The 24,687-nt window shown below is 41.2% G+C and overlaps 1 protein-coding gene across 2 annotated transcripts in view; it reads right to left on the reverse strand.

Annotated features, from left to right (window-relative positions):
* Window positions 1–24,687, reverse strand: part of gabrb2a (gamma-aminobutyric acid type A receptor subunit beta2a) — a 47,647-nt gene that overhangs the window by 8,309 nt on the left and 14,651 nt on the right. For both annotated transcript variants that reach the window (XM_054738977.2, XM_054738976.2), the window contains exons 5-6: window positions 7,977–8,059; window positions 33–170 (exon numbers count right to left, since the gene is read on the reverse strand). In XM_054738977.2, coding sequence (XP_054594952.1) covers window positions 33–170; window positions 7,977–8,059 — 221 coding nt within the window. The remainder of the gene's footprint in view (window positions 1–32; window positions 171–7,976; window positions 8,060–24,687) is intronic.

Raw genomic sequence — 24,687 nt, forward strand, 5'->3', positions numbered from 1 at the left:
GTAAATAAAACACAACAACACAACAACATTACCTGTTGAGAAGACGACATTTTTGGAGATGAGCTTGTAGTCAACAATGGAGAACTGAGGCAGCTCTATTCTGTCCACGCCGGACACGGCGCCATCTCCACCTCTCCAGTAGAACTCTATATCATCGGTGGTGTATCCATCTACAGTGAAGAGAAGCAGAGGACTCAGCAAAACAATTCCTGTGCCCTTTAAAGCTGGGATACATAGTTTAAAATGTTTTTAAAAAACTACAAAAATGCCTAAATCTGACTATCTAACCCTGTGCTGTGACATAAAGTAGGTAATATCTCATTATTCATATTTCTCTTCCCTGGCCCCTGCAGCGGAACAAATCATTTACAAGAGCCTGAGGCGTTGACCAATAGAGCTGCGTATCCACAAGGGTCAATGGAATCAATCAACGAGAATCTTCTTCCGGCTCTTGGAGAGTACAGACGCTTTTTTTTTCTCCTCTCCCTCCCTCCTCATCCCAAGGCTCTATGTCCTGTCTTGTGTAAGGCGCTTTCTGCATTTTTTCTGGAAACTGCAAATTATTAAAAACTGACCTGGTCAGTTGGTCTCTCAACGCAATTGACAACATTTTTTCAAAGACGAGAATGGGAGAAGGGGCTCCCGCATGCCCCTCTGGGACAGAGCCAGCAGGGCATATCATGGACTCCTGGAAACAGTGGAACCTGATATGCCTCTCTCATCTGTCTGTAGAGGATTCTGAAGATGTCTGAACATTTGTCGTTTTAGTGTCAGGGTTCCTGCGGTTTAGCCTGATCGGTTACCTGGCTTACCGGAAAATTAACGAGCTTTCGAGGAATATTGGCTCAATCCCGGAGCTCAGGGATGGAATGCATCGCTCTGTGAACGCACAAACTCACATAATTGTTGAGATGAGTCGTAAGCTTGGAACTTTGGCTGAGATTCAGGCTCTGGCATAGAAGTTGGATTCGATCAAGAAGAGAGTTGATGGATCAGCACGGATTGGGATGGATTAATTAAGCCATTATTGGATCTAGAGGGGTTGAAGACCAACAGAACTCCAAGGCAGAGAGGAAATTGTCTCTGTCTGTCCCAAAACATTTCTTATCTGAATCTGGTGCTCTTGAAGCCTGTGAGGCTGAAGTGATAACTCTCCCTTCAGAAGAAATGTGGAATGTTGCAGTCGCTTTGGAAACTCTTTCTCCCTATCCCAGCCTGGGCGGGACTGTGATCGGTGAAGTCCGTGGAACCGTATCTAGGAGTCACTGTGCTCTCTAACCCATTATCTCCCTTCCCTGTCCAAACGGAGGTGATGAGCGCTGCTCCATGCGGCTGCACGCACTGAAGTGAGGAGAGTCCCAACCCTACCTCCCCACCTAGTGGACACTTATGTTGTGTAATGTCTGAAGTCTGTTGCATTTCTGTCTGAGGTGTTTTTTTTGCATAGCAAAGCTACCCTCTCTGTTGAGGGTAACTCTGAGGTGCCTTTTTTTTCCCTCCCCCTGACTCTATCCTCATATAAAACCTCTTGATCTATTACGGTAGCGCGACTCGGGTTGCAAATGACCACAGTCAACAATTCTTGTCATGTGTCTATGTATGTTTGTCTGATCTCAGAATTGTGTGTACTGAAACTCTAATTTCCCTCTGGGATTAATAAAGTATTTTTGAATTGAATATGCTTCAGTTCCCAGCATGCACTTTGAGGTGATGCGCAGTTAGCTTAGTACGCAAACTTAGCTTGAATGCTACCTGCGCTGAATTAACCCTCCCACTTTCTTTATGGGTGACCTCGCGAGGAAAGTTGACCATTGAGCAGGGTTGATGGTTTATCCCTTGAGGTCCATGTGGCAGGGGTGAGGTGGTGCTCACTCCTCACCCCTGCCACATGGACCCAAGGGATAAACCATCAACCCTGCTCAATGGTCAACTTTCCTCACGAGGTCACACCCATTAGGACAGTGGGAGGGTTAATGTCAGCCTGCAAACTGATTTTATCTTTTGTGTGTTGCAGCTAAGTGATTAGCGTAGCATTCAACATTTCATCTTCCTTAGACTATTGTTTTAGCCTTTTGTAGCGTTAGCAGGGGTGGGCTACCATTGTGTGTGCTGGATGACTGCTAGAACACTTCATAACATGATTGAATCAACCACTCTTTTGGCAATACCATATGCACTTTTCACCAGTTTAGATACACACTGTGCCGTGATGCACCCGAGCTGCTGCTGCATAATGGTGAGCACAGGTGACAAACGTCAAACACAGTTAAAGCACAGGTGTCACCACTTGAACACAACAACTAAAAATGCATCACACTCATGGCTAATGATGTGAGGGAACATACACAATAAGCCAGTTCAGAGAGCACTGGTTGGTGAGGCCCCATGATGGGTAGAAATCTGAGAGGAAGAGTTTGTGTGAGTGGAGGTCGAAGTGGTCAGCGAAAACAAAGAACACTTATATCAGATGACATCGGAGCTACTGTGATTGACCATGTTCTTGTCCATATGAGCATGAGGGAGGCTGGACAAAGGGTACAACCGAACATCCGGAGACTCATTGTGCCCACCATAAACCCACCATTTAGAGAAGAGAACAGGTAATTGCCTTTTTTACATTATAGTACAGTGTGTTAATGTTGACAACAATTACTGTATGACATACTGCAGAGTTGGTAAGTCCTGCCCATTCGTAAAACCCCACTGGACCTCTAGATTGAAAACCCAATGCAGGTGAATGTGAGAAAATGTCTCACCTATTTTTATAGGTGCTACGTGTAAATGCACACAATTTCTGTTTTTATTTTATTTTATTTTATTTTTTGTACAAGAGCTAAATGCAGTTATTTTTGTTTTGCAACATGCATTTGGCCTACAGTGAACAATAAACATTTATTTCTCAAGCTTCATGTCCTGAGTAGTTTTCTATTTTTCTACATAGTGTTTAGTGACTGTTCATTAGTGTTTTTCATTATGATTGACTCGAGGCATGTTTGAGAACATAGTTCAGTTTTGAGCACAGATTGAACTGTTTTGAGGTGTAAGTTTGGTTTTGCAAGAAGAGTCAGATGTTTTGTGAATGTAGCTTGAAAATGAGAGAAAAGCTTTCAAGAAATGTGTATTTGTTAAATGCATACACCTTCACCTCTGTCTACTATTGCTTGTATAGGTTCATAGCCTTTCAGTTTCCATGATATGGAAACATCTATACATATTGGACTAGGTCTATCTGGAGAGAGGGAGAGAGAGAGAGAGAGAGAGAGAGAGAGAGAGAGAGAGAGAGAGAGAGAGAGAGAGAGAGAGAGAGAGAGAGAGAGAGAGAGAGAGAGAGAGAGAGAGAGAGAGAGAGAGAGAGAGAGAGAGAGAGAGAGAGAGAGAGAGAGAGAGAGAATCATATTATTTGTAATATTCTTTTCATTAATGAATTTTTGGTCATACCAGGGTCAATGCTGAAGTCTGAAGTTAGCCTCTCCTCTGGCTCATCAGTGACATAAGGGACACCTGATTGGCCTGGCTATCATAAACTCAGCTCAACTCAACTTAGAAGTATCAAGAAGATGTGTGCATCTGCAAAGGCTTCGCCCATGGTTGATAGAGCCTAATAATTGGAAACCCAAATGGCATTTCATAATACAATCATTTTGTAATGGGGAGGGCCTCAAAATACCCCCACCCCTGGCATAAGGGGAGTACTACGCCCCCCCCCCCCCCCCCCCCCCCCACACACACACACACACACACATGACACACACTTCAAGTACTGGTTAGCACTACAAGTTATTTGTGTGCCCAATATGAGGCGTGGCTAAGTGGAGGGGTGGCAGGAGCGGAGTTTCAGCTGTTCAAATTTCTAAATCCTCCTTTATGACATCACATGACAAACCACAGATGTAATAAGCTCTAATACCTCAAAACAATGAACATTTCATAGGCTTGTTTCAAGAGTGAAAATGTGGCACCAATAAACAAACAAACAAAAAAAAAACGTTATTGCACATTTTCTCAGAGCTGTTTAGCTTCAGCATTGCTGTGTTCTAAAGCCCTTCAGTCATTTTTGCTTGATTCACTGATTGTCTAGAAGAAATAATTCAACTTTAATGAAGTACTCTAATGTGTTACATACCAGCACATGCACATTCAATATTAATACCCTAACATAGGAAATGCACAGTGAGGCCCAGCAGGCAGGTGATTTTTGGAAATAGCTTGAAGTGCTTTGCTGGAATCCTGATGCTGAATCACTTTCACATCATGTAAATCTGAGAGTCCTTGAACAAACGGAAAATAATAATTTCTAAGTGCAACAAGGAAGGCAGGTGCTAAATAAACCTTTAAACATTTGAAGCACCTCTTTTGCTAAAATAAAATGTTTCAAATGAATAGAAAGTGCAAAGATTTATTAGCTATTGCAACACAAAAGTATGGAGGGAGCTGCAGCAGGCAAGCCATTGTGTTGCAGGATGTCTGTCTCCAGCATGAGCAGCGAGTTCTACCTCACACTCAGATTAGAGACGATGACCTATTCAGATCTAATAAATAATCAAACTGCAGGGCTTTGATATTTTTTAAAATTAACACAAATTTCTTTTGTTGCTAAGGCGCTGACATTCAATGTTAGTCACGGTGCTCATGCTGGGTTGGACAGGCGGCCCGCTCCAGCCACAGGCCTATTTTTTTTCTTTCACAGCAGACATTTTGATTTGTTGTAGCAGGAGAAGCACAGGTGTTACTAATAATATCAGAGCTGATGGCTTTTGACTGCAAGAACTTCAGAGCTACTCATTCTTTTATTCACTCTTGCAATAATGCAGGAGAAAAGGGGTGTTTCTGTCGCGTGTTGGTCACATTATGAAATGCTGACAGTTGATGCAACGAGGCACAAATATATAGTTTTTGTTATTCAAACAGTCAGATTTTTTTCTGCAAACAGCTGGGTCCTGTAGCTCGTGGCCAGCATTACTCAAACAGGAGTAAATAATGCATCTGTTGAGGTTTGCAGCTGCGCAGCACATTTGGTGCTCTAGTGAGTGTTCACAGCAGCAGGACAGTATGTGGGATAGACTCAAAATAAAATACCACGCGTGTGCGTTTTGTTCATGGTAACGTAGGAACACGTCAACCGGCGCAGCAGTGTGTCTCACTGGTGTGTTTTTATTCACTCAGAGAGAACAGGGAGCCTTTTTGCAGAAGATCAGTTACATTCATTGGAAATGAAAGCACCATCATTAAATTATTTGTTTGTTTTGGTCTTTTAATTGGTTGTTAAATATTTTATTGTTTCTTTTCTTACCAGGCTGGGCTCAGACATTAGTCACTACTGAGACTGCTCACCAGCAGAAACAGAAACTCATCCCTCCTACCCAGTGTTGGGAGTAACGCGGTACAAAAGTAATTAATTACTGTAATGCATTGCTTTTTGCTGTAATGTGGTAATGTAAGGCATTACAGGGAAAGAAAATGGTAATATTTACTCGGTACAATTGTCAGTAACGCGGTAATTACAATGCATTTTTAAACCCAGAATCAAGATGTGGGTTTCCTACAATTTCTAATTGTGAGAAGCCTGAAAAAAGATCCAGTATCTACATATATGACGTCATTTATGGACTCAGCTTTGCGGCCATCTATGAGCAGAGAGGACGCAGCAGTGATGGCTCAAATATTCCAGCTGCGTCCTGCGCGCGGCCGCTGTTATATTCACAAAATCGTTCCACCAAAACAAAGTCATTTGTTTGTGATCGTTTATATCAGCCCATATTCTCTGGTACTTCATGTACTTGTCAGCTGAGTTCCCCGGTGATTTCAACTCATTGCTGCTGGAGCGCACCGCTTATTAAGCTTTTGTTTTTTTTGCGTTCGGTAGATCCCTTTGGCTGATTAGTTAGGAAATCTAGGAAACAGTTTTTCTGGAAGGTGGAGAAAACATGCAGCATGCAGGAAGGTTAGAGAGAGAAAGGGCAGGAAATTATTCTAATAAAATCAAGAAAACAAAACAAAGTGCTTGAAAAGAAAAAAAAAGTAGGTAGATTTATCCCCAATACACATTTTTACCAGTGAAAAGCAATAATACATAAGCATTTAATATTTATACATGTGATAGAATCAGATCACCCCAGAAGTCAGCCCCACATCCAGGGCCGTATCAAGGCATTTGGGGACCAAAGCAAATATAGGCTTGGAGCCCCCACCACCTCACTCCCTGCTCAGATGGCCCTATAAGAAGCCAGCGTGCTGAGAGTACAGATTGTTGTTGCTTTTATTTAATAAACAATCATTTTAAAGCACTGTTATTATATCTGACTGTTTTTAACAGCAATTCTGGCTCAGACACCACATCACCTTCCACATATATGTCATGAGCTCACTGAGCGTCACATTACCAGATTCATATTGAAGTTGTATTGGTGAAAGTAACTTAAAGTAATGCAAAAGTAGTGTAATGTCTTACATTTTAAAATAAGTAACATTGTAATGTAATGAATTACTTTAAAATGAGGGTAAAAAGTAATAAATAATGCATTGCAGTTTTGAAGTAACTTGCCCAACACTGCTTCTACCTCATACAAGTCTGTTTTACTGCCCCACATTTAGGGTCCTGTGCTACCTTTTAGATGGCAGAAGAGTGCAGTTGGCTTTTGTCTTTTTACTGGTTGACTGTTGCATAGTTTATAACCTGTGCATGAATGCTTGGGCAGCTTTGAGGTTGATTAGCATGAAAAAAAATGCAAAGCTGCCTGTCACCCTCATCCTGCACAGCGTGAGTCCTGCAGCACAACGGCAGAGCTAAGTAAGAGCAAAGATGAGTGTCAGAGAGCATTTGCATGTGGGAAATGGATGCTTAGCAATAGACAGGAGAAAATTAATTATTGCTCAAGCTTAGCCTGTGAGGCCAGTGGCCTGAGCGGCAGCAGAGAGCTGCTAATGCATTCTGGGAGCTTAATTTTAAGACTTGTGTCCGTTAAAAATGCATCAAGTTTATCAAGGGAAGTGAGAGATCTCTGGGCTCATTAGTCTGAATAAAATAGCACGCGCTGGCATGAAGTGATTCCAACGTTAAAACAGTTGCCAGTGAATCCGTATGAGAGTAGATACTGCCTGGTGATCAAAACTGGAGCTGTGTGTGTGTGTGTGTGTGTGTGTGTGTGTGTGTGTGTGTGTGTGTGTGTGTGTGTGTGTGTGTGTGTGTGTGTTTTGTAGGGCTGCCTGAGAGAGGACAAGGAGAAACAACTCTGTATGAGTGATGAGGAGAGAGATAAAAAGGCTAAGAGGAAAAGAAAAAAAGTCTTTGCTCAGAAAAGGAGATGAGAAACGGAAAGAGGGAGCGAGTAGGAGAGAGAGAGATGGAGAGCATAATGGGAGAGGAGCGGAGAGGGGCGGTTCTGACCCGGGCTGTTTTTGTGCTGCTTGTTTGGTGCTGCTGGCAATAACGTGATCAAACCCGGAAAGACTGAGCCCTACACCACATCTCAGCCCTGTAATCCTTCTCTCTGGGGACCCAGATAAAACATAAAGAAGGACGTCCTCATTCTCTCTCATGCCCCCCCCCCCCCCCAAACCTCCCCCTACTCCCTCCAAACGAGAGCCCTGGTACAATTACAAACTCCATGTGAAGTCAGCTCTTTGTACTGTACAAACACAGAGAGGCAGTTTTGGGAGAAAGCTGTGCATAACATTGACTATCAGCGCATCCCTGAAACACTGGACCTAATCAGCCTCCTCCACGCCTTGGGAAGCCACTGCAGTTGGAGTTGAATGAATTAGGCTGGATGTTATCAGTCACCAAGCCATTAGTGATGTTCCTCTTCTCGATGCCTATCTCTGGATATCTCATCAGCTTTACTCAGCGTTTAGCATCTAGTTCTATCAACCTACATCCCACCATGTGCCACTGGGAAGACAGAGCGTCGTGTGTCTATGTGGGATCTGTTCAAGTCATATGGGTGTGAGAGCTTGTTGTCAGGGACAACGGTGCTTACAGCTTTCTATCTCCAGTGTGCAGTTTTGCTCGTCCAGAGGGTAGCGGCGCAGGTCCATCATGCAGGCTGCAGTAGTGGTGATCCTACAGGCAGAAAGGGGGAAATTAAAAATGAGGTTTAGAAGAAGTAGCCTAGCTTTTCATTTGACCTTCAGCTCAGAGCGTGATGAAGATTTCAGAGCAGGATGAAGACAAACATGAGAGACGTTAAATTACATCTGACAGGAAATTATTGTTTTAGGAAAAGAAAGACAAAATGAAAAATAAAACGCATGTTGATCTTAAAATCCACGCCTTTCCTCCTAACTAGAGCAGCGGTTAATAAAACAAAATCACAACAGCAAAGACCCAAATGCCGTTAAACGAAACCCACGTTGCTTAGAAGCTAAATAAACAAAAGTAGATACATTAAGTGAATTAGTAGCCCAGACTTCCTTCTTCCAGGAACAGTGCTAAGCTGAGTCCCATTCTGTCCCGCTCTGAACTTGAGACAGTTCTCCACACCTTCATCTCCTCACGCTTAGACTACTGTAACTCTCGTTTCACGTGTCTGAGCAGAACCTCCCTGAACCATCTGCAGGTGGTTCAGAATGCCTGTGCTCGGCTTCTGACCAAGTCCTCCAAACACACCCACATCACCCCGCTTCTCCTCCAGCTTCACTGGCTGCCAGTCAGCTTCAGGGTTCATTTCAAGATCCTGGTTCTGGTCTATAGGGCCTTACATGGACAAGCACCATCTTACATTGGTGATCTTCTTAGTCCCTACACCCCCCAGCAGGTCCCTGAGGTCCAGTGATCAAAGCCTACTGGTTGTGCAGCACCAGGCTAAAGACCAAAGGTGACAGATCATTTGCTGCTGTGGTCCCCAGACTCTGGAACTCTCTCCCCCTGAGTCTGAGATCAGTGGACTCAGTGGTCTCCTTTAAAAAGCAGCTGAAGACTCACTTGTTCAGACTGGCTTTGGTGTGATCTTCTGCAGATTCTTTCTCACTAGATTTTCTTTATGCTGCTGCTTCTGTCTTCCTTTACATCAGGGGTGTCAAACTCATTTTAGCTCAGGGGCCACATCGAGGGAAATCTAGTCCCAAGTGGGACGGACCAGTAAATTAAAAAAAAACTTCAGATTGTTTTCTTTGTTTTAATACAATCACTATAAAACTAGGCTGGAGCCTGAGGACAGTGTAGTACAAGTACAACACCTGAAGTGTACTTGAAAATTTGAAAAAATAAAAAAATCAACAAATAAAAAAAACATTCCTTAGTGATTCAAAGAGCTTACAGATCACATGGCTAGATCAGTTTCATGCAGCACTTAAAGCATATTTGGCTCATTTTACTTTACATCTTTTAGCTTTCACCAGCACATCAATATCAGAAGTCACATCCTGAGTGGCAGCCAAATTCAGGATGTGATTCAAGTTCTTGTGTGAGCCTTGAGTGCAGCTTTGTTTTAATTATACTCATTACAGAGAAACCTGCTCACAAAGATAAGTTTATTTTCACTCTACATTGTAAAGTATGAAAATAAAGTTTACACAACCATCTCGCGGGCCAGATTTAAACCGCTTGCGGGCCACATCCGGCCCGCGGGCCGCATATTTGACACCCCTGCTTTACATTGTTAATCACCCCTAACCCCCACCCCTCCATTTTCTTATTACAGTATGGTTATTCAAGCTGGTGGTGGTCGGAGGGACCGGTGGCGCCAGTGCTCGGCAGCCTCGCCTCTGTCAGTGTGCCCCAGGGGCAGCTGTGGCTACATTGTGGCTCATCCCCACCAGTGTGTGTGAATGTGTGTGTGAATGGGTGAATGACTGATTGTGTTGTAAAGTGCCTTGAGGGGTTCCAGGACTCTAGAAGGCACTATATCAAATACAGGCCATTTACCGTTTAAATCATTCATTTTTTGTTTTTGTTCTTGTGAAGAACCTCGTGATTTTTATCTAGAGAGGCGCTATACAGGTATAAGACAACGTTTCATCTTCTTCAAACTCAGTATTTCCAACCCACAGTACAAGTGCATCCCCTAATAGGCTGATAATTAAATTTCATGAAATATATAAACCTTATTATCCTACCAACCACACGTTTACCATAATTTGACTTTGATTTGTTGTTTTGGTGTGTTTTATGTTGCCATGCTTGTATTATATCCTGTAATGACCATCATACATCTAAATGGTGCTTCTTCTTTTTTTGGTGTGGACGGCAAAGACCCGATATGAAATGCTGTTTAGCAAGACTTGAGATTTAAACTTTCAGTTCATTTTGCACTAGTCATAACAACAAATAACACATAATAAACAGGCTAAAATTCTCAAGCAAAAACTGTAAATCCATGTATTTATTTATTTTTTAAATTACCTGATAAACACGCTCCCCTTTTTCCTTATCCTGCGTTAGAACTGATGGTGGAGATGTAAAAACAATGCTGACTTACTACCTAAAATCCACCAATGCATTATACTTATATGACATAAGTTCTGACTGAATAAAACTTCGAGTTGAATCCCTTCGCTTTCCACCTGGATGAGAGCGTTTGTGTTCCTTCAGCTTGTTAGCTGCTGACTGCGGCAGAGTGTTGTTGGAGTGCATTTAGGTAGAAACAGCACTCTGTGTTTAGCTGAAGGAGGAAGCCCGCTGGAGCACAGACAGTACCGGCTGCTTCAGCACTGGTGCTTTGCCTTGTGTGACCAAAAAGTTACGTACAGGACGTTTATTATTCAGAAGTATGAAAGGCAGGGTCAGCAGCTCTTAGCTGGATAACTCCCCTCAGGACCCTCCCCTGTTGTTCAAAGTATTCGTGTCAACTCTGCTCTGCTAATTTAGTTGATATACAATGTTTTCAACAACACCAAAAGTTTTAAATGAGAATAAATTAGCTCATGAGTCAGATTAGTTCAAATCATACCAAACATTAAGTGATTATTGTAAGTTTTAGTTCATTTCAAATATTTTTTTTAATCTTGTGAAATCTGGAAGTAGCAGTTTCTTTTTTATTCACAGGGAACAGCAGCTAAAGCAGGCTAATCAGGAGTATTTTCAGGATTTGAGAAAACCCGTAAAATAATGGCAAATGCCTAGAAATATTTCATAGGTGTTGAAGGAGGGTCTTTGGGGAGGTTATTATTAATCATACATTTATTTGCATTGAATAATTACAGTTTAGTTTTAACCAGACTGACAAGATGGCTAATTTGACAGAGCTAGCCTAAAAAAATCCCAAACAAATAATAACGACTAGCGCTTTTTTAAACTAAATTTAACATTTTAATTGGGTATTTATTCTGGCAGAAATAGGTTGACATTCTTACTTTACATGCCTGTAGACGGGCTGATGCTCTTATGTTTGAAAATAAACATGTTTGTATAAATGTAACCTTGAGCTGCAAGATGAATTCTCACGAGATTTGGAGTTTTCCAAACTCAGGAGAATCCATCTTGTACCTCTCCAGTTCAAAGCGTCCGACCTCCGGCCTAAAGTAGGCCAGACCAATTGTGTGTTAGTACTGTGCTGTAGGGTGGGACATGGGGTGTTTCTCAATGCCTTGATGTCTTGGCCCTGACCTGGTTGCCTAGGAGATGCGTCATCAGGAACCTCCAAGGCGTGTTCCAATGTTCATGTTCCACCGAGGCGTGTGTTCTCCGTTTGTTAGCCGTTTAGCTAGCTGAGCAAGGATAAGCAGAAGGCGTCTTGTAGCCTAGCCTTGGTCAAAAATTTCCCAGAATACACTGCGGTATTTTCAAAAGGATGGATGATCAGAGGCCAGCAGCTACTTCTGGGGCAAATTTCAAGTTTGAATAAGTAATTCAAAATGATTTTTTTTTAGATCCAAAGAAGTTATCTATGGGTGTTTCTCAATGCCAAGGCGCCTGGCCTTGCGAGGCGATGTCTTGTGAGGCCAGGCGCCTTGCTTACGAGGACACTGTCCTTCCTTGGTGAAAGAAAACGGTTAAATGGACGAGACTTGCATCACGTGACCGCGGCTTCCACGGCGGTCATGTAACGTGACACAGGAGACAATGTTATATTTTATACGTATTAGTTTCAATATAAATGTATAATGAGCCTTTTACTTTTAAAATTGTGTATTTATTTGTTAAATTAAATATATAAGTGAGTTACTACCCGCTAGCCACCGAAGCTGCAACAACTACAGCGTTTTATCATCTTTATCAAATAGCAAGACTCAGGGGTCTCATGTCCAGACAAGACCTAGAGAAACTCATTCATGCATTCATCTGCAGCAGGCTGAAATATTGCAATGGTCTTTTGACTCGTCTTCCCAAAAAAGCTGTGAAGCAACTGCAGCTTATTCAGAACTCTTCTGTTAGAGTCTTAATAAGACCCAAGAGAACCGAATACATCACTCCTGTTCTTAAATCTCTACACTGGTTACCAGTAAACTACAGAAACTACAGAAAACTACAATTTCAAAGTACTTCTACTAGTTTATAAATCACTCAGTGGCATGGGACCAGAATACATATCAGATCTCCTTCAGGTATAGACGCCCAGCAAGGCTTTGAGATCCTTAGGAAGCGGTCAGCTGGTAGAACCCCGGGTCAGAACCAAACAGGGTGACGCTGCTTTTAGCTAGCATGCTGCACACAGATGGAATCAGCTTCCTTATGACCTCAAATGTGCTACAACTCTAGAAACTTTCAAATCTAATCAAAACTGAAAACCTTCTTTTTATCAGCCTTTGAATAAATGTTCTGATGCTGCACCTTCTGCACTGTAACTGCTCACCCTTTAACTTTGTTTCTTTTTAATTTTTAAATTGTATTTTCTGCCACGTTGATTTCACTGCTCTTGCTAAAGGAAAGCACATTGAATTGCCTGTGTATAAAATGTGCTATGTGATTAAAGCTGCCTTGCCTTGATATCAGTCTTATAAGTTTGAAGAGTGTAGATGTTGTAGTTTTATAATTAGGAGCAGATTAAAAATGCAAACGGGAACCATCAGCTTACTCTACTTAACAATGTCATAACCACTCTCCGAGATCAAGTGGAACACCTCTGAAAACCTGGATTAATGTGAAGGAGGAGGGAGAGGCCATTGCAGCTGCATGGCAGGGTCAGATAGACGTAGGCTACGGTGTTTATGTAGGAGCAGCTACTACATTTTCCAGATGTTTCCTTTCACAACTATATGGTCTTTAATCAATGCATCTAAATATTTTACAAACAGTATGTGTATTTTACTATTACTGTAGATTGTGTTTGCATCGTGTTCGCAGACATTCAGAATCGTGTTCTCATGTGGCAGCAGTCCTTTTCCCCGTTGAAGCTGGAGTATAAATGCGAGATACAGCTTCCTGCACATCAGGGCAGTGCAAGTGGCTGATGCCATCACATGAAAAAGAGGTAAAGTCAAGATTTCACATCAAACTACATGTGGGACATTAAAGTTAAAGTTAAAGTCCCATTAGTTGTCACACACACAGGTGTGTGTGCGAAATTTGTTCTCCGCATTTGACCCATCCCCTGGGAGAGCGGTGAGCTGCAGACACAGCCGCGCTCGGGAACCATTTGGTGGTTTAACCCCCCAATCCAACCCCTTAATGCTGAGTGTCAAGCAGGGAGGCATTGGGTCCCATTTTTTCAAAGTTCTTGATATGACCCGACCAGGAATCGAACCCCTGATCTCCCAGTCTCAGGGCGGACACTCTACCACTAGGCCACTGAGAAAGCAAAGTCCAAGAAGCTTGACTGTTCCACCAATGGCAGGACAACTGAAAACAAGCCTGGGAAATCACCTCCATGCTCAAGAGTGAAGAGGTTCTCAGAAACTTATTGTAGGTTTTTGGAGCCCCTGTAAGGAAAAACTGTCCAGACAGTAAAACACTGATGTTTTTAACCATTCCACAAACGGCTCCAAAAGATCACGACCATCACTTTGGCAGCAAGGTGTTTAATTAACACAACATCTCAAACCTCACACCAGAGACGAGTTGTTTTCATACATCACATTTTCTCAGTCATGAAAACGTCCTTGGAATCAAACTGAAGTCTTTAACATGTTCAGCTCTGAATAAAGTGTTCCAAAAGCACATCCTGCCTCCCGGTGTGCTTGCTTGTAGCAGTTTATTGCTGCTTTAATGCCCTTTACACCCTTTCAACACTTATTCTTGTCTTTATTGCACTTAAGTAGGCTTTAATACGTGAGTGTAAATGTTGCTTTTGATTTATTTTCCAGCGTATACAGGGCTAGTAATAAAAACCTTCAGTGTAAATTACAGTTCAAATGAGTTATCACAAGTGCATGGCGCCTTAAAAACCTTCTCAGTTTGAGGACATTTTGTTTTGGTGATGTTTCAGGTTTGCATTCTGCCATAAATCCATCACAATATGTCCTCAGCAGGTTTTGGGTACAGAATGTTCTCAGAGGAAGATTTAAAAATGCAGAAATGAGCAAACTGCATCATGTTGGCGTGTTTCAGTAGGCTCCCAATTAAAATAAGAGCTTGACCAAATATTTGACAAAAATGTCTCTGAGAAAAAAAAAAGATCTGGAAAGGAAAGTAAAATCTTTCCTGTCATCCGTAGTTTACTAAATGACATAAACGGACATTAACCCCTGCAGGGCCTTTGTATTGGAACGTACATGCTGATGCTGTATATGATCACATTTACATAAATAACTCCTAATCAAAATAAAGCAGGGTTGAGTCTCTGGTCACACCGTGCAACAGAGTCACCACGTCCGACAGGTTTGCCTGAAGCGCCACACATTCCTGTTAAACATGACAAGATGGCCAGAGCTGAAACGGGCTGGCATCTGGCCGTGCCAAGCCCTGGAGGCTGTCTGAGAGACCGACGCACAGTTTAGATACAGGAACTAAATATAGCCGACTGAGTCTTGTAAGTCAAACCTACAACGTCAAACACAAACAGATGGATATAAAACATGATGGTGTCACGCAACCTGTAGCCACAGCGTGTTGGGAAATGGGTGAAAACTCAAAATGCTGCTTTTCCTTCTCAAGGATGATTATAGTTGCTTCAGCTCTCCGTTCAGCCAAAGAGCCTTAAGAGTGGCATTAACCTGTGGTTCAGCTCAGAGTTTAGAAAAGACATTTATAATTATTTATAAAACTCTTATCATGAAAATATTGTTAAATTTCCCCAGAATCTCTGGTAACAACTCTTGTTTGAGCTACAATGGTGGACAATATTCTCTACTCAGATACTGTATGTTACTAAAAATAGAGATAAATGGGAAAAACATGGAAACAACATTTTATGATGGGTGTAATATAATTTACAATGCAGGAATCATCATTATGTTGTAGATGTTGTACATAAAATCGGGTGATTTGAGCAACAGGAAAAAAATGAAACTTATAATTCCACCCAAAAACATCTGAATATTTATTTCTGAAAGGACCAGAAGAAATACCAGACAGTACAAGAAGCATGATGTCTACCTTTTACACGCATTAAACAAACTGTCAGGCTTTCTGATAAATAATTATTCATTTACAAATGTTTGACTTAAATGTACATGTTATTATTGATCCTGTGGTGTGGCATACAATTATGATGATGAGAAGTTCATTTGAAAAGTGTCGAGCAAATGTAGTGACTCCTTTATTATCGACATAAACTATAATAAGTGTTTTATTGCTGCTTTTATGTTGACATGAGCAGTCTGAAGCCTATCTCCTATCTCCAGCAGTCAACAGGCAAATAGGCGGGGTGCACCCTGGACAGGTTGCCAGTTCCATCGTAAGGCAGGTTTCATTAACGCCTTTACCTATTTGTAAATGTTAAACATAATAATATGATTAAATCTGCACATCTAGCCAAGAATGTAAAGAATAACTGTGGGAAAAGTGGGACTTGAACCCAACACTGCTGCAAAGGGAAGTGCATTAATGATAAATAACTCAACTTCTTCCTTTAATGTAGTGGTCAATAAGTGCAAGGATGTTTTGTGTGTACGCGTGTGTGTGTGTGTGTGTGTGTGTGTGTGTGTGTGTGTGTGTGTGTGTGTGTGTGTGTGTGTGTGTGTGTGTGTGTGTGTGTGTGTGTGTGTGTGTGTGTGTGTGTGCATGATTGTTGTGCTGAACTTGAGCACCCCCAGACTTCTGATCAATAATGCCATTGTCTGATTTGGCTTTGAGGTAAAAAAAATTTCCCATTTTTAATCATCTTATTTCTGAAGTCCGTAGCAGTTTTTTTCATTAATGTTTTATTTTTTTAGATCTCTCACTCTCTTTTATTTTGAATATGTGATGTTTAAAATCTGAAAACGTTCATAAAAAAGAAATCAATGCTTCAAATTGTGCCTGAGTTTCAGATGAAACAGCTTGATTTATTTATTCATTTGAGTTTGGGATAAATGTGACTTTACATGTCAGCTGTAACAAAGTTTGGTCTGAAATATTTTAGAGTAAAACTCAGAGTACCAACGGGTCGATCAATGTAGGTTTGGGACTTTTTAAACTTAATTTGAGAAGTAGAGACTCACAGTCTTTCCCTCATCTGTTGTTCCCTCCTTTTTGTGCTCTCTAGGCCCTTATGTAAGAGCCAGTTAGCAGAGCTGTGGTGCACCAGGGGATTAACACAGGACTCGATTCTGTCCTAGTTTACCTCATCTTTAGGCATAAACTTACTGCTGTGCAAACAAGGTGGGTATCATCACTCATCACCCTGATCACCAGCACCACTAAGTCTTCACCGCGGCGCAGTGAAAACATGGGGGGAAGCAGAAACGAGGCCAAAATGGCAGGAGTAAAAATAACAGCCTATTTATAGCCCACCGACATCAGCAGCAGAAGTCTCGGGGCTTTTTGGTCTCAGGCGACTCCTGCATCCCACGAACATGCTAGCATGTCCGAAGCATGCTAACAATGATTAAAAAGCTGACACTGGATGACAAGGAGAAGCGCATGAGGGTTTCTCTGCAGGATTCCCTCCCTGTTTTTGCCTCTCCTCCTCCTCCTCCTCCTCTTCTTCCTTTCTACCGCAGCAAGAGTCTGCAGTGATGGTGAAGCATGGGCTCGTTTGCTCTTCGTCAACATCAGGGCCGGAGCCTCTTCCTCTCATCCCAACCTGCTGGCAGAGAGGCCGTGCTCTCACAGATCATGCAATTCAAACACGCTACATTTGCTCTGCGTCAGAGCTAATAGGACACGGGGTTCTAAAAATGTCTGGTTTCCTGTGTGTGTTCTCTCGCGGTTCAGCCCGGGCTCTCTGTTCCTCTGTGTGTGCATTTGAAGGAACCCGCCTGAGGCAGCCGGTCCACCTTTATTCCAAATGACCTTGTTTACGGACACAACACAACCACCGCAAATTCCCAGACAGAATCTCATTTGGAGGGAGCATCACAGCAGAAAATAAATGAAAAAAAGAGATTTTTTTTTCTCTTTTTGTTGGTGTTGCAGGGTGAAAACCTGTGCGGCCTTAACTGACCTTTTTATTGCTCAGGCAGAAGAATAAAATTACACAGTTGGAAGGTAAACAAGGACAGAGAGGCTTCCTCCATTTTGGGTAGAGAGCCCATGTTGAATCCCTCAGTCCTGGGCTAATTTTGAGCACAATTAAGAACAAAAAGAGATTAATTTGAGGATTCTGAATTTCAAATTAGAGCCCCATCTGAACATCCTGAGAGTGAGAGAAGGTATATTAACAGAGATGGCAGCTTTCTCCTACAGGCCAGTGGATATGATCTATTGAGCTGCAGAGTGGAACACTCCTCGCCTGACAAAAGACATTGTCAGTCTCCACAGAGCAAGGATATTCACAAAGAGGAGTTAAAGTATTCTCAGAGAGAGAGAAGGGCAGGGAGGAGGGAGAATCTGAACAATTTCTCCATTTTGAATGAAGTCTGACCTTCACGTCTTTTCCTTCAGCTTTCTCTCCTTGCTCTGTCTGTGTAAATCTAAAGACACGTCTAGATCGAAGCCTTCACTCCCTCCCAGCATAAAACAAAACAACAACAAAAAAACTGTTTATGTTTCTCTTTGTGTGTGTGTGTGTGTGTGTGTGTGTGTGTGTGTGTGTGTGTGTGTGTCCACAGCCTTGGTGGTATCTGTTATTAGCTTAGCCTTTTCAGGGGCCAGGGTAATTAGATCAGACCGCCTCTCCCCGAGAGTGGAACCCGGCTCTAAAGCGACAGTTGGGAGCGTCGTAGTAATTTTCTGCTCCTCCTGGTAATTGAAGACCGGGATTTGGCAGGATCAGGATGCATTAAACATCCAGAGAATATGAAGTAAAAAACACCTTCGCCCTACCTCCTCCGCATTCACCCCAAAAATAACACCCACCCACTCATGGACACCCACTCATAAACATGCATAGTTGCACACACACACACATGCATGCACGCACGCACGCACGCACACACACACACACACACACACACACACACACACACACACACACACACACGCATGCACGCACGCACACACACACACACACACACACACACGTAATATCCAATGCCTCATGCAAACTAATAACCGTCTAATGTAATGGTGTTCCCCAGTCTATGTACTACAATTAGTTCAGTTAGTTCAGCACAAATCCACGTTCACCTTAGAGGCCAACAACAATGTTCCTGACAACTATTATAAAGGCACAGTCGCAAAGCAGAATAGGGTGTTTTTCACCTGTGCTATTGTATAAACAGAATAATATTCCCTCACTCTGCATGTGTGTAACTGAGACAGTTTCATTGGTCGGCCTCTCTTTTGCACAAAGTGCTTTTATATTGTATGACTGCAATAATGGATATTTGCTGTGTTCTATTGAAAAGTTGATGGCGTATAAAATTTGAGATCATAGCAAAAAAGAAAAACAAAACAAAGTACCTCAATAATTTAATATTGTACTGCAAAAACACACAGTAGAATATAGAACCAAATTCTAATAGCTAGAGCAAAAGCACCACGTTTCCCACGATGCATCTCAGCAGCAAATCCCACATTTGATAGGTCAGTGTTTCCCAACCTTTTTTGACCATTTTCTTATACCACAAGTACCCCCTTAGTCAAATAGTTTGATAATTATCCAAAAGTACAACGAATAATTGATGAGTAAATGAAAATTATTTGATTAAAACTCCCTGATGCTAAACTATGTCTCACTTCCTGTTCTGGAGCTGTAGTCAGACTCGTTCTTTATTAAAAAACAAGAGCAACAGCTGACATTGCAGTGGGAAAATCGTTTAAATGAAGTCTTGAAGATATTCTAAAATTTTGTAAGCCTGTATGTTAATCATGTCTAAAAAACACAAACAGAATTTAAGGCTGTTTGCGTTAATGAGCAATTACCACTGATAACACGTTACTGACACCCAGAATATTTGACTAAGGATGTTTTTGTCTACTCAACATCAGACTCCTTAAATTCAAACCAGGTCTGTATAACTATCGTTGCCCCGTCATCTTTACAAATGCTCCTTAACCCATGCTCTCCACGCTGCAGCAGAGCTGATGCGTTCATCCAGAGCAGACGCAGCTTGACGACATTCACGCACAATTGCGGCTGGCCGGTACAGTCACAATCTCTACCGGTGGCAACATTTATATCATATCAACTGTAGACTATTTATACTGTGCATTAATGCATTTGGGTACTCGTTAGGCATAACACATCACAGCCCAATGTTGTTGTTTTCACCAGGACACAGCCAGCGAACACACACACACACACACACACACACACACACACACACGTCTATGTTCTTTTTTTATATTTATCTTAAATATTTACCTCAAGTGACATCAGTCAAAATTAGGAGTGAGAGAGTTGCTTGTTTGTTTGAAAATAGACTGCAGTAACCAGCTGACAATGCAGGATGTCATTCTTACTTCATTCTCATCTTTAATTTTCCTTTAAACAAAACTCCTTTTATTTCCAATGAGTTACTTGTACCTGTGGGCTCCCCCCGAATCCACCCTTCCGTGCCGCATCAGACACAAAGATCTTCTCTTTATTTCATAGCAGCACTTTCATCCCATGTTTTATTCATGCGACTGATCAACCAACCAGATTAAGTGTAATTAATGGATTTTTCTTATTTTTTAAGCAAATGCCCAAAAGTTGCAAAAACATTTTATTTATAGGCCAACATTTTATTCTGATTATGATGTCTATTATTGACCTTGTATGACATAAACTTATTCTGGTTGATTGATTTATAATTTCATGCAGTGTAATTACATCATAGACTAAATATTTTCGGTTTGTTTTACTTGACGAATGAAGTTTTGTGGATGAAAATTCACAGAAACGACAATCCAGTCAGAAAACGGAAGAGATGGGACACCGGAAAAAAGAACCAATCAGCAAATACAACAGGCGGGACTAGACAAGAAAAGAACCAGAGTCCGGAGCCAGCCGCTGTTTGGACAAGCTACCACTAACCAGACATCTTATATTGATATTTATGCCAGTAAAAGTTATGTCTAAAGGGAAACAATGTGTGTGGCTGGGAGTAAAAGCAGTTGACGTGATGATGTGAGAAATATTTGCTTGGTGACTACACATCCGGGGTTTCCCCTGACCATAAAAGTGTTACGCCGTTAGCAGCTATAGCGAGGGTGGGAGAAGGCCTAGATATACAGATGTAAACATGTATATACATATGTTTATATATATCTATGTGAGAAGCGGTGCTGGTCTCAGCGAACCGAACCATGGAGGAGAGCGCATCTTGTTGTCTAATCATTTATATTTCCATGTCTGTCACGGCCGTTATGACCAGCGTTCGGTGTTGTAGAGGTGCTGTTGTGAGGAGAAACGTTCAGGTCCCACCTTGATCAATCAGTCTAATAAAAACTCTAATAAATACACCTGAAAACAACTCTTACCTTTACTTTACCTCTGCATCATTAATACATTTTAATGTTTTGATGGTATGATGTCAGTTCTGGTCATGTTTACAAATATTACTACACATTATACTGAGTTTTTACTTTATTAATATCGAGAGGCACAAATTCAAACCGTCAGTATACATTTTAGGTATTTTCCAATAATAAATGTTATTGAAACAATTGTAAATACAGAGTTTTATTGATCCAAAGTGTGAAATGTGAGTTTTACATATTTATTTCCAGTTTCAAGTGGGTGTGGTCAACATTTCCTTTACACAAGCTGAAAATTATTGCATCAGAAGAAAAATACACATTTTAGTCAACTAAAATGAGACTAGAACTGAAATAAATTCGACGCCAAAATTGTCACTAAAATTTAAATTAATTTTAGTCAAAAGACTAACACTAAATCAAAAATTCTTGTCAAAATGAACACTGCTCTCGTGATTTCTAATCATGACTAAATGCTACTAACTCTGCAACCAGCTGGAATGAATCGGGGCCTGCCACCTCTTAAAATGTGAACTATGAAGTAATTGTGTTAAATCATGTGAATTCAGTACTGTATAAAACATTTGGGATTGCAATCTATTCAACCAGCCTTCCTCTCTAATATGTCAAAAAGTATGTAGATATATTTAAAGGTATTTCTGAACAGTAACCAAAAATCATAAAGTAACTGTATAAACATAAAGTAACTGTATAAACATAAAGTAACTGTATAAACCATCATCTTTGTTTTAACTTGGACCATGCAGGTTTTTTTTATAAAGCCAGATATTGTATTTTAGATGTGTAAAATATAAAGAGTGTAGAGTATGTGTCTATCTAATCTAGCACAAGCAAATATGCTGGATTATGACGGACAAAAAAGCAGACTGATGTCTTATCAGGTTTTATTTGTTTAAACATTCTTAAATTTGCTGAAAACTACAGTAAAATTCTTAAATTTACATCCATATTACTCAGTGCATGGTTGCTAATCAGTCGATAGTCTCAGTAAAGCCACCGTTTCACATATTGGATAAAATGTTATTTCTCTTTCCTGCTGGATTTTTGATCAAGTTTTGTCTCAACACCTTTCTCCTGCTGAACACACATCCTCCCATTTTGCAACACGTTTACTATTCACTGAGCCTACGCCACATTTGGGCTGTTATGCAGAAGTATGTGTGAGCGTTATGTAATGGAGGCAGAGTGCTATAAATTACATTTCTCTACTGCTCGAACAAATGTAGTGATGAATAATCTGGTGCAGTGCAGATACTTTAATTTTTTAGGCAGTCTTTGCGCAAGAAGGGCATCTGAGTCTAGAAAGAGAATGACTGAACAGCAGCATCTTAAGTGAACGAAAATGACTTCTCACACACGCACGCACGCATGCACACACACGCATACAGAGTCAGTGACAGATCAGAATAGGCAGCAGCTCGCTGATGGACGAGTTGTGTTCAGCTGTTCAGGCAAACTTGCAGCATCACTACAAATACACATTGAGTGTTTGTATCAAACCTCTACATTATTGATTTGTAACTGATCAATTATGGATGACAGCCTCCTCACAGTCAGCACAGGCCAGCACCATCAGAGACGGCAAACCAGCAAACACAATCAGACTCTGGTCAGATGTTTGCACCACCTTGCTCTAATATAACCAATCAGTTATTGATCTTCATCGGGGGCGGACAATATCTTAATATTTTTAAATATCTTCATATAATTTATATAGTTCAAATCTACATAAATATACAACCAGCGTATTAGCAGATGCAGCTACCGCTAGCTGCTAGCTTGCGCCATCTATAAGCGGTCATTGCGTGTATGCTCTTATGTCTGCTCAATCAGGAAACCTCTGGGTCTATGTTCTGCCCTAAACTTTGCATTTGGCTCTGTGGTTTTTAATTATTTAAGGACATACGTTCACGTTTCAGTCAGCCTTTTTACTGTGGCTCCCGACACAGGTCTGTTTAACCTGTTTAACCTGTTTGTGTAGTTTTTGCTGTTTTTTTACTCTAGGGAACAGCTCTGGTACAAACGATTCTGTTAATAATAAGTTAAAGACGTGGACAAAATTGTTGGTACCCTCCGGTCAGTGAAAGAAAAACCTAGAAATAACTTGAATCTGACAAAAGTAAAAATAAAAGTTATATTAATTTTAACCAATGAAATTCAGACATTGCTTTTCATCCATGCTTCAACTGAATTATTAAAAAAATTAACTCATGGAACAGAGCTGGACAAAAATTATGCTACCTGAAAATAATGTGACTAAAGGGACATGTTCATTCCAAGTCTGTCCACTAATTAGCAAACCAAACTACACGTTGACAAGCCACACAGCTTCTGGGAAAATGTCCTATGGACAGGAGCTTTTTGCAAAGGCACATCAGCTCTATGTCCACAGATGTAAAAATGAGGCATATCAAGAAAAGAACACTGTTCCTACTGTAAAAATGGAGGAGGCTCTGGTATCTGGGGATGCTTTGCTGCATCTGGCACGGGGTGTCTTGAATCTGTGCAGGTAAAATGAAATCTGGAGACTATCAAGGGATTCTAGAGAGAAATGTGCTGGCCATTGTCAGAAAGCGTGGTCTCAGTCTCGGCTAAGTACACCCAAGAATGGCTAAGAGGAAAACACTGGACTATTCTAAAGTGGCCTTCGACGAGCCCTGACCTCAGTCCTATTGAGCATCTTTGGAAGGAGCTGAAACACGCGGTCTGGAAAAGATGCCCTTCAAACATGAGATAACTGGAACAGTTTACTCATGAGGTGTGGACCAAAATACCTGCTGACAGGTGCAGAAGTCTCATTAACAGAAACAGGAGCTGTTTGACGATTGCATCAAAAAGTCGTGCAACAAAATAATGATTTAGGGGCACCATAATTTTTGTCCAGACCTGATCCATTAGTTTATTTATTTTTTTAATAATTCAGTAGTGGCATGGTTGTATGACTTTCACTGGTTAAATTTCATAGAATTTATATATATATACATATATATATATATATAGAGAGAGAGAGAGAGAGAGAGAGAGAGAGAGAGAGAGAGAGAGAGAGAGAGAGAGAGAGAGAGAGAGAGAGAGAGAGAGAAATTCAGCTAAAAGATATTGAGAGTATAAGTTTTGGACTATGTTGCCCAGCCTTAAACGTCATGATCATTAGTGGACACTACAAGTTATGATCTTAAGTCTAATTCACACTGAAAGCATCAGCAGTGCGGAACAGCAGCGGGATTTCGCTGCTTTAGATAAAATCCATTATAGCCTATGGAATGTTTCAAACCAGTCACACAATGCATCAATTTTCAGGAGCGTGCCAGGAGCGAGTTCTACTTATGCAGCGAGCTGCTTCTGGGACATGTCAATTTCCGCAGTTAACATGGGGAAAGAGAGCAAATCACATACAGTTTCAGGCTAAAATCCCTGGTAATTTTCAAAATAAAAGTACTGCAGCAATGCAATTTATAAGTATCTAGATTGCATGTGTCCCAACGGCTTATTTACTCCCAGTATAATTCCAGAAGTGCAGCGGTGTGTTTTTCATAACTTTAATCCTGGGATTGGAGAGGAACATCATATATGACATCAAATGATATCAAAATTGATTTCCTTATTTTGGTTTAATGGCGGATTGCATAAGCGAACCGTGATCTGTGAAGTCTTATGGGATCTTGTTATCTCGCGAGTCCAGCGAGGAAGCCGTTCCACGGTCAAGACTCTCCCAGTGTGTAAAGGACTGCATTGAAGCTCGCAAGTAAAATGTTCCACTGTCATTCCACACCGCTTGATGCTTCCAGTGTCAAATGGAGGTAACCTGGGTCTAGAGTCACTTTTTCTGAGACATGTAAAGTCAAAAAGAGCAGTGACATGGCAGAAAG

This window comes from Nothobranchius furzeri, chromosome 1 (assembly GCF_043380555.1).
Source record: "Nothobranchius furzeri strain GRZ-AD chromosome 1, NfurGRZ-RIMD1, whole genome shotgun sequence".
In the NCBI taxonomy this organism is placed as follows: domain Eukaryota; kingdom Metazoa; phylum Chordata; class Actinopteri; order Cyprinodontiformes; family Nothobranchiidae; genus Nothobranchius; species Nothobranchius furzeri.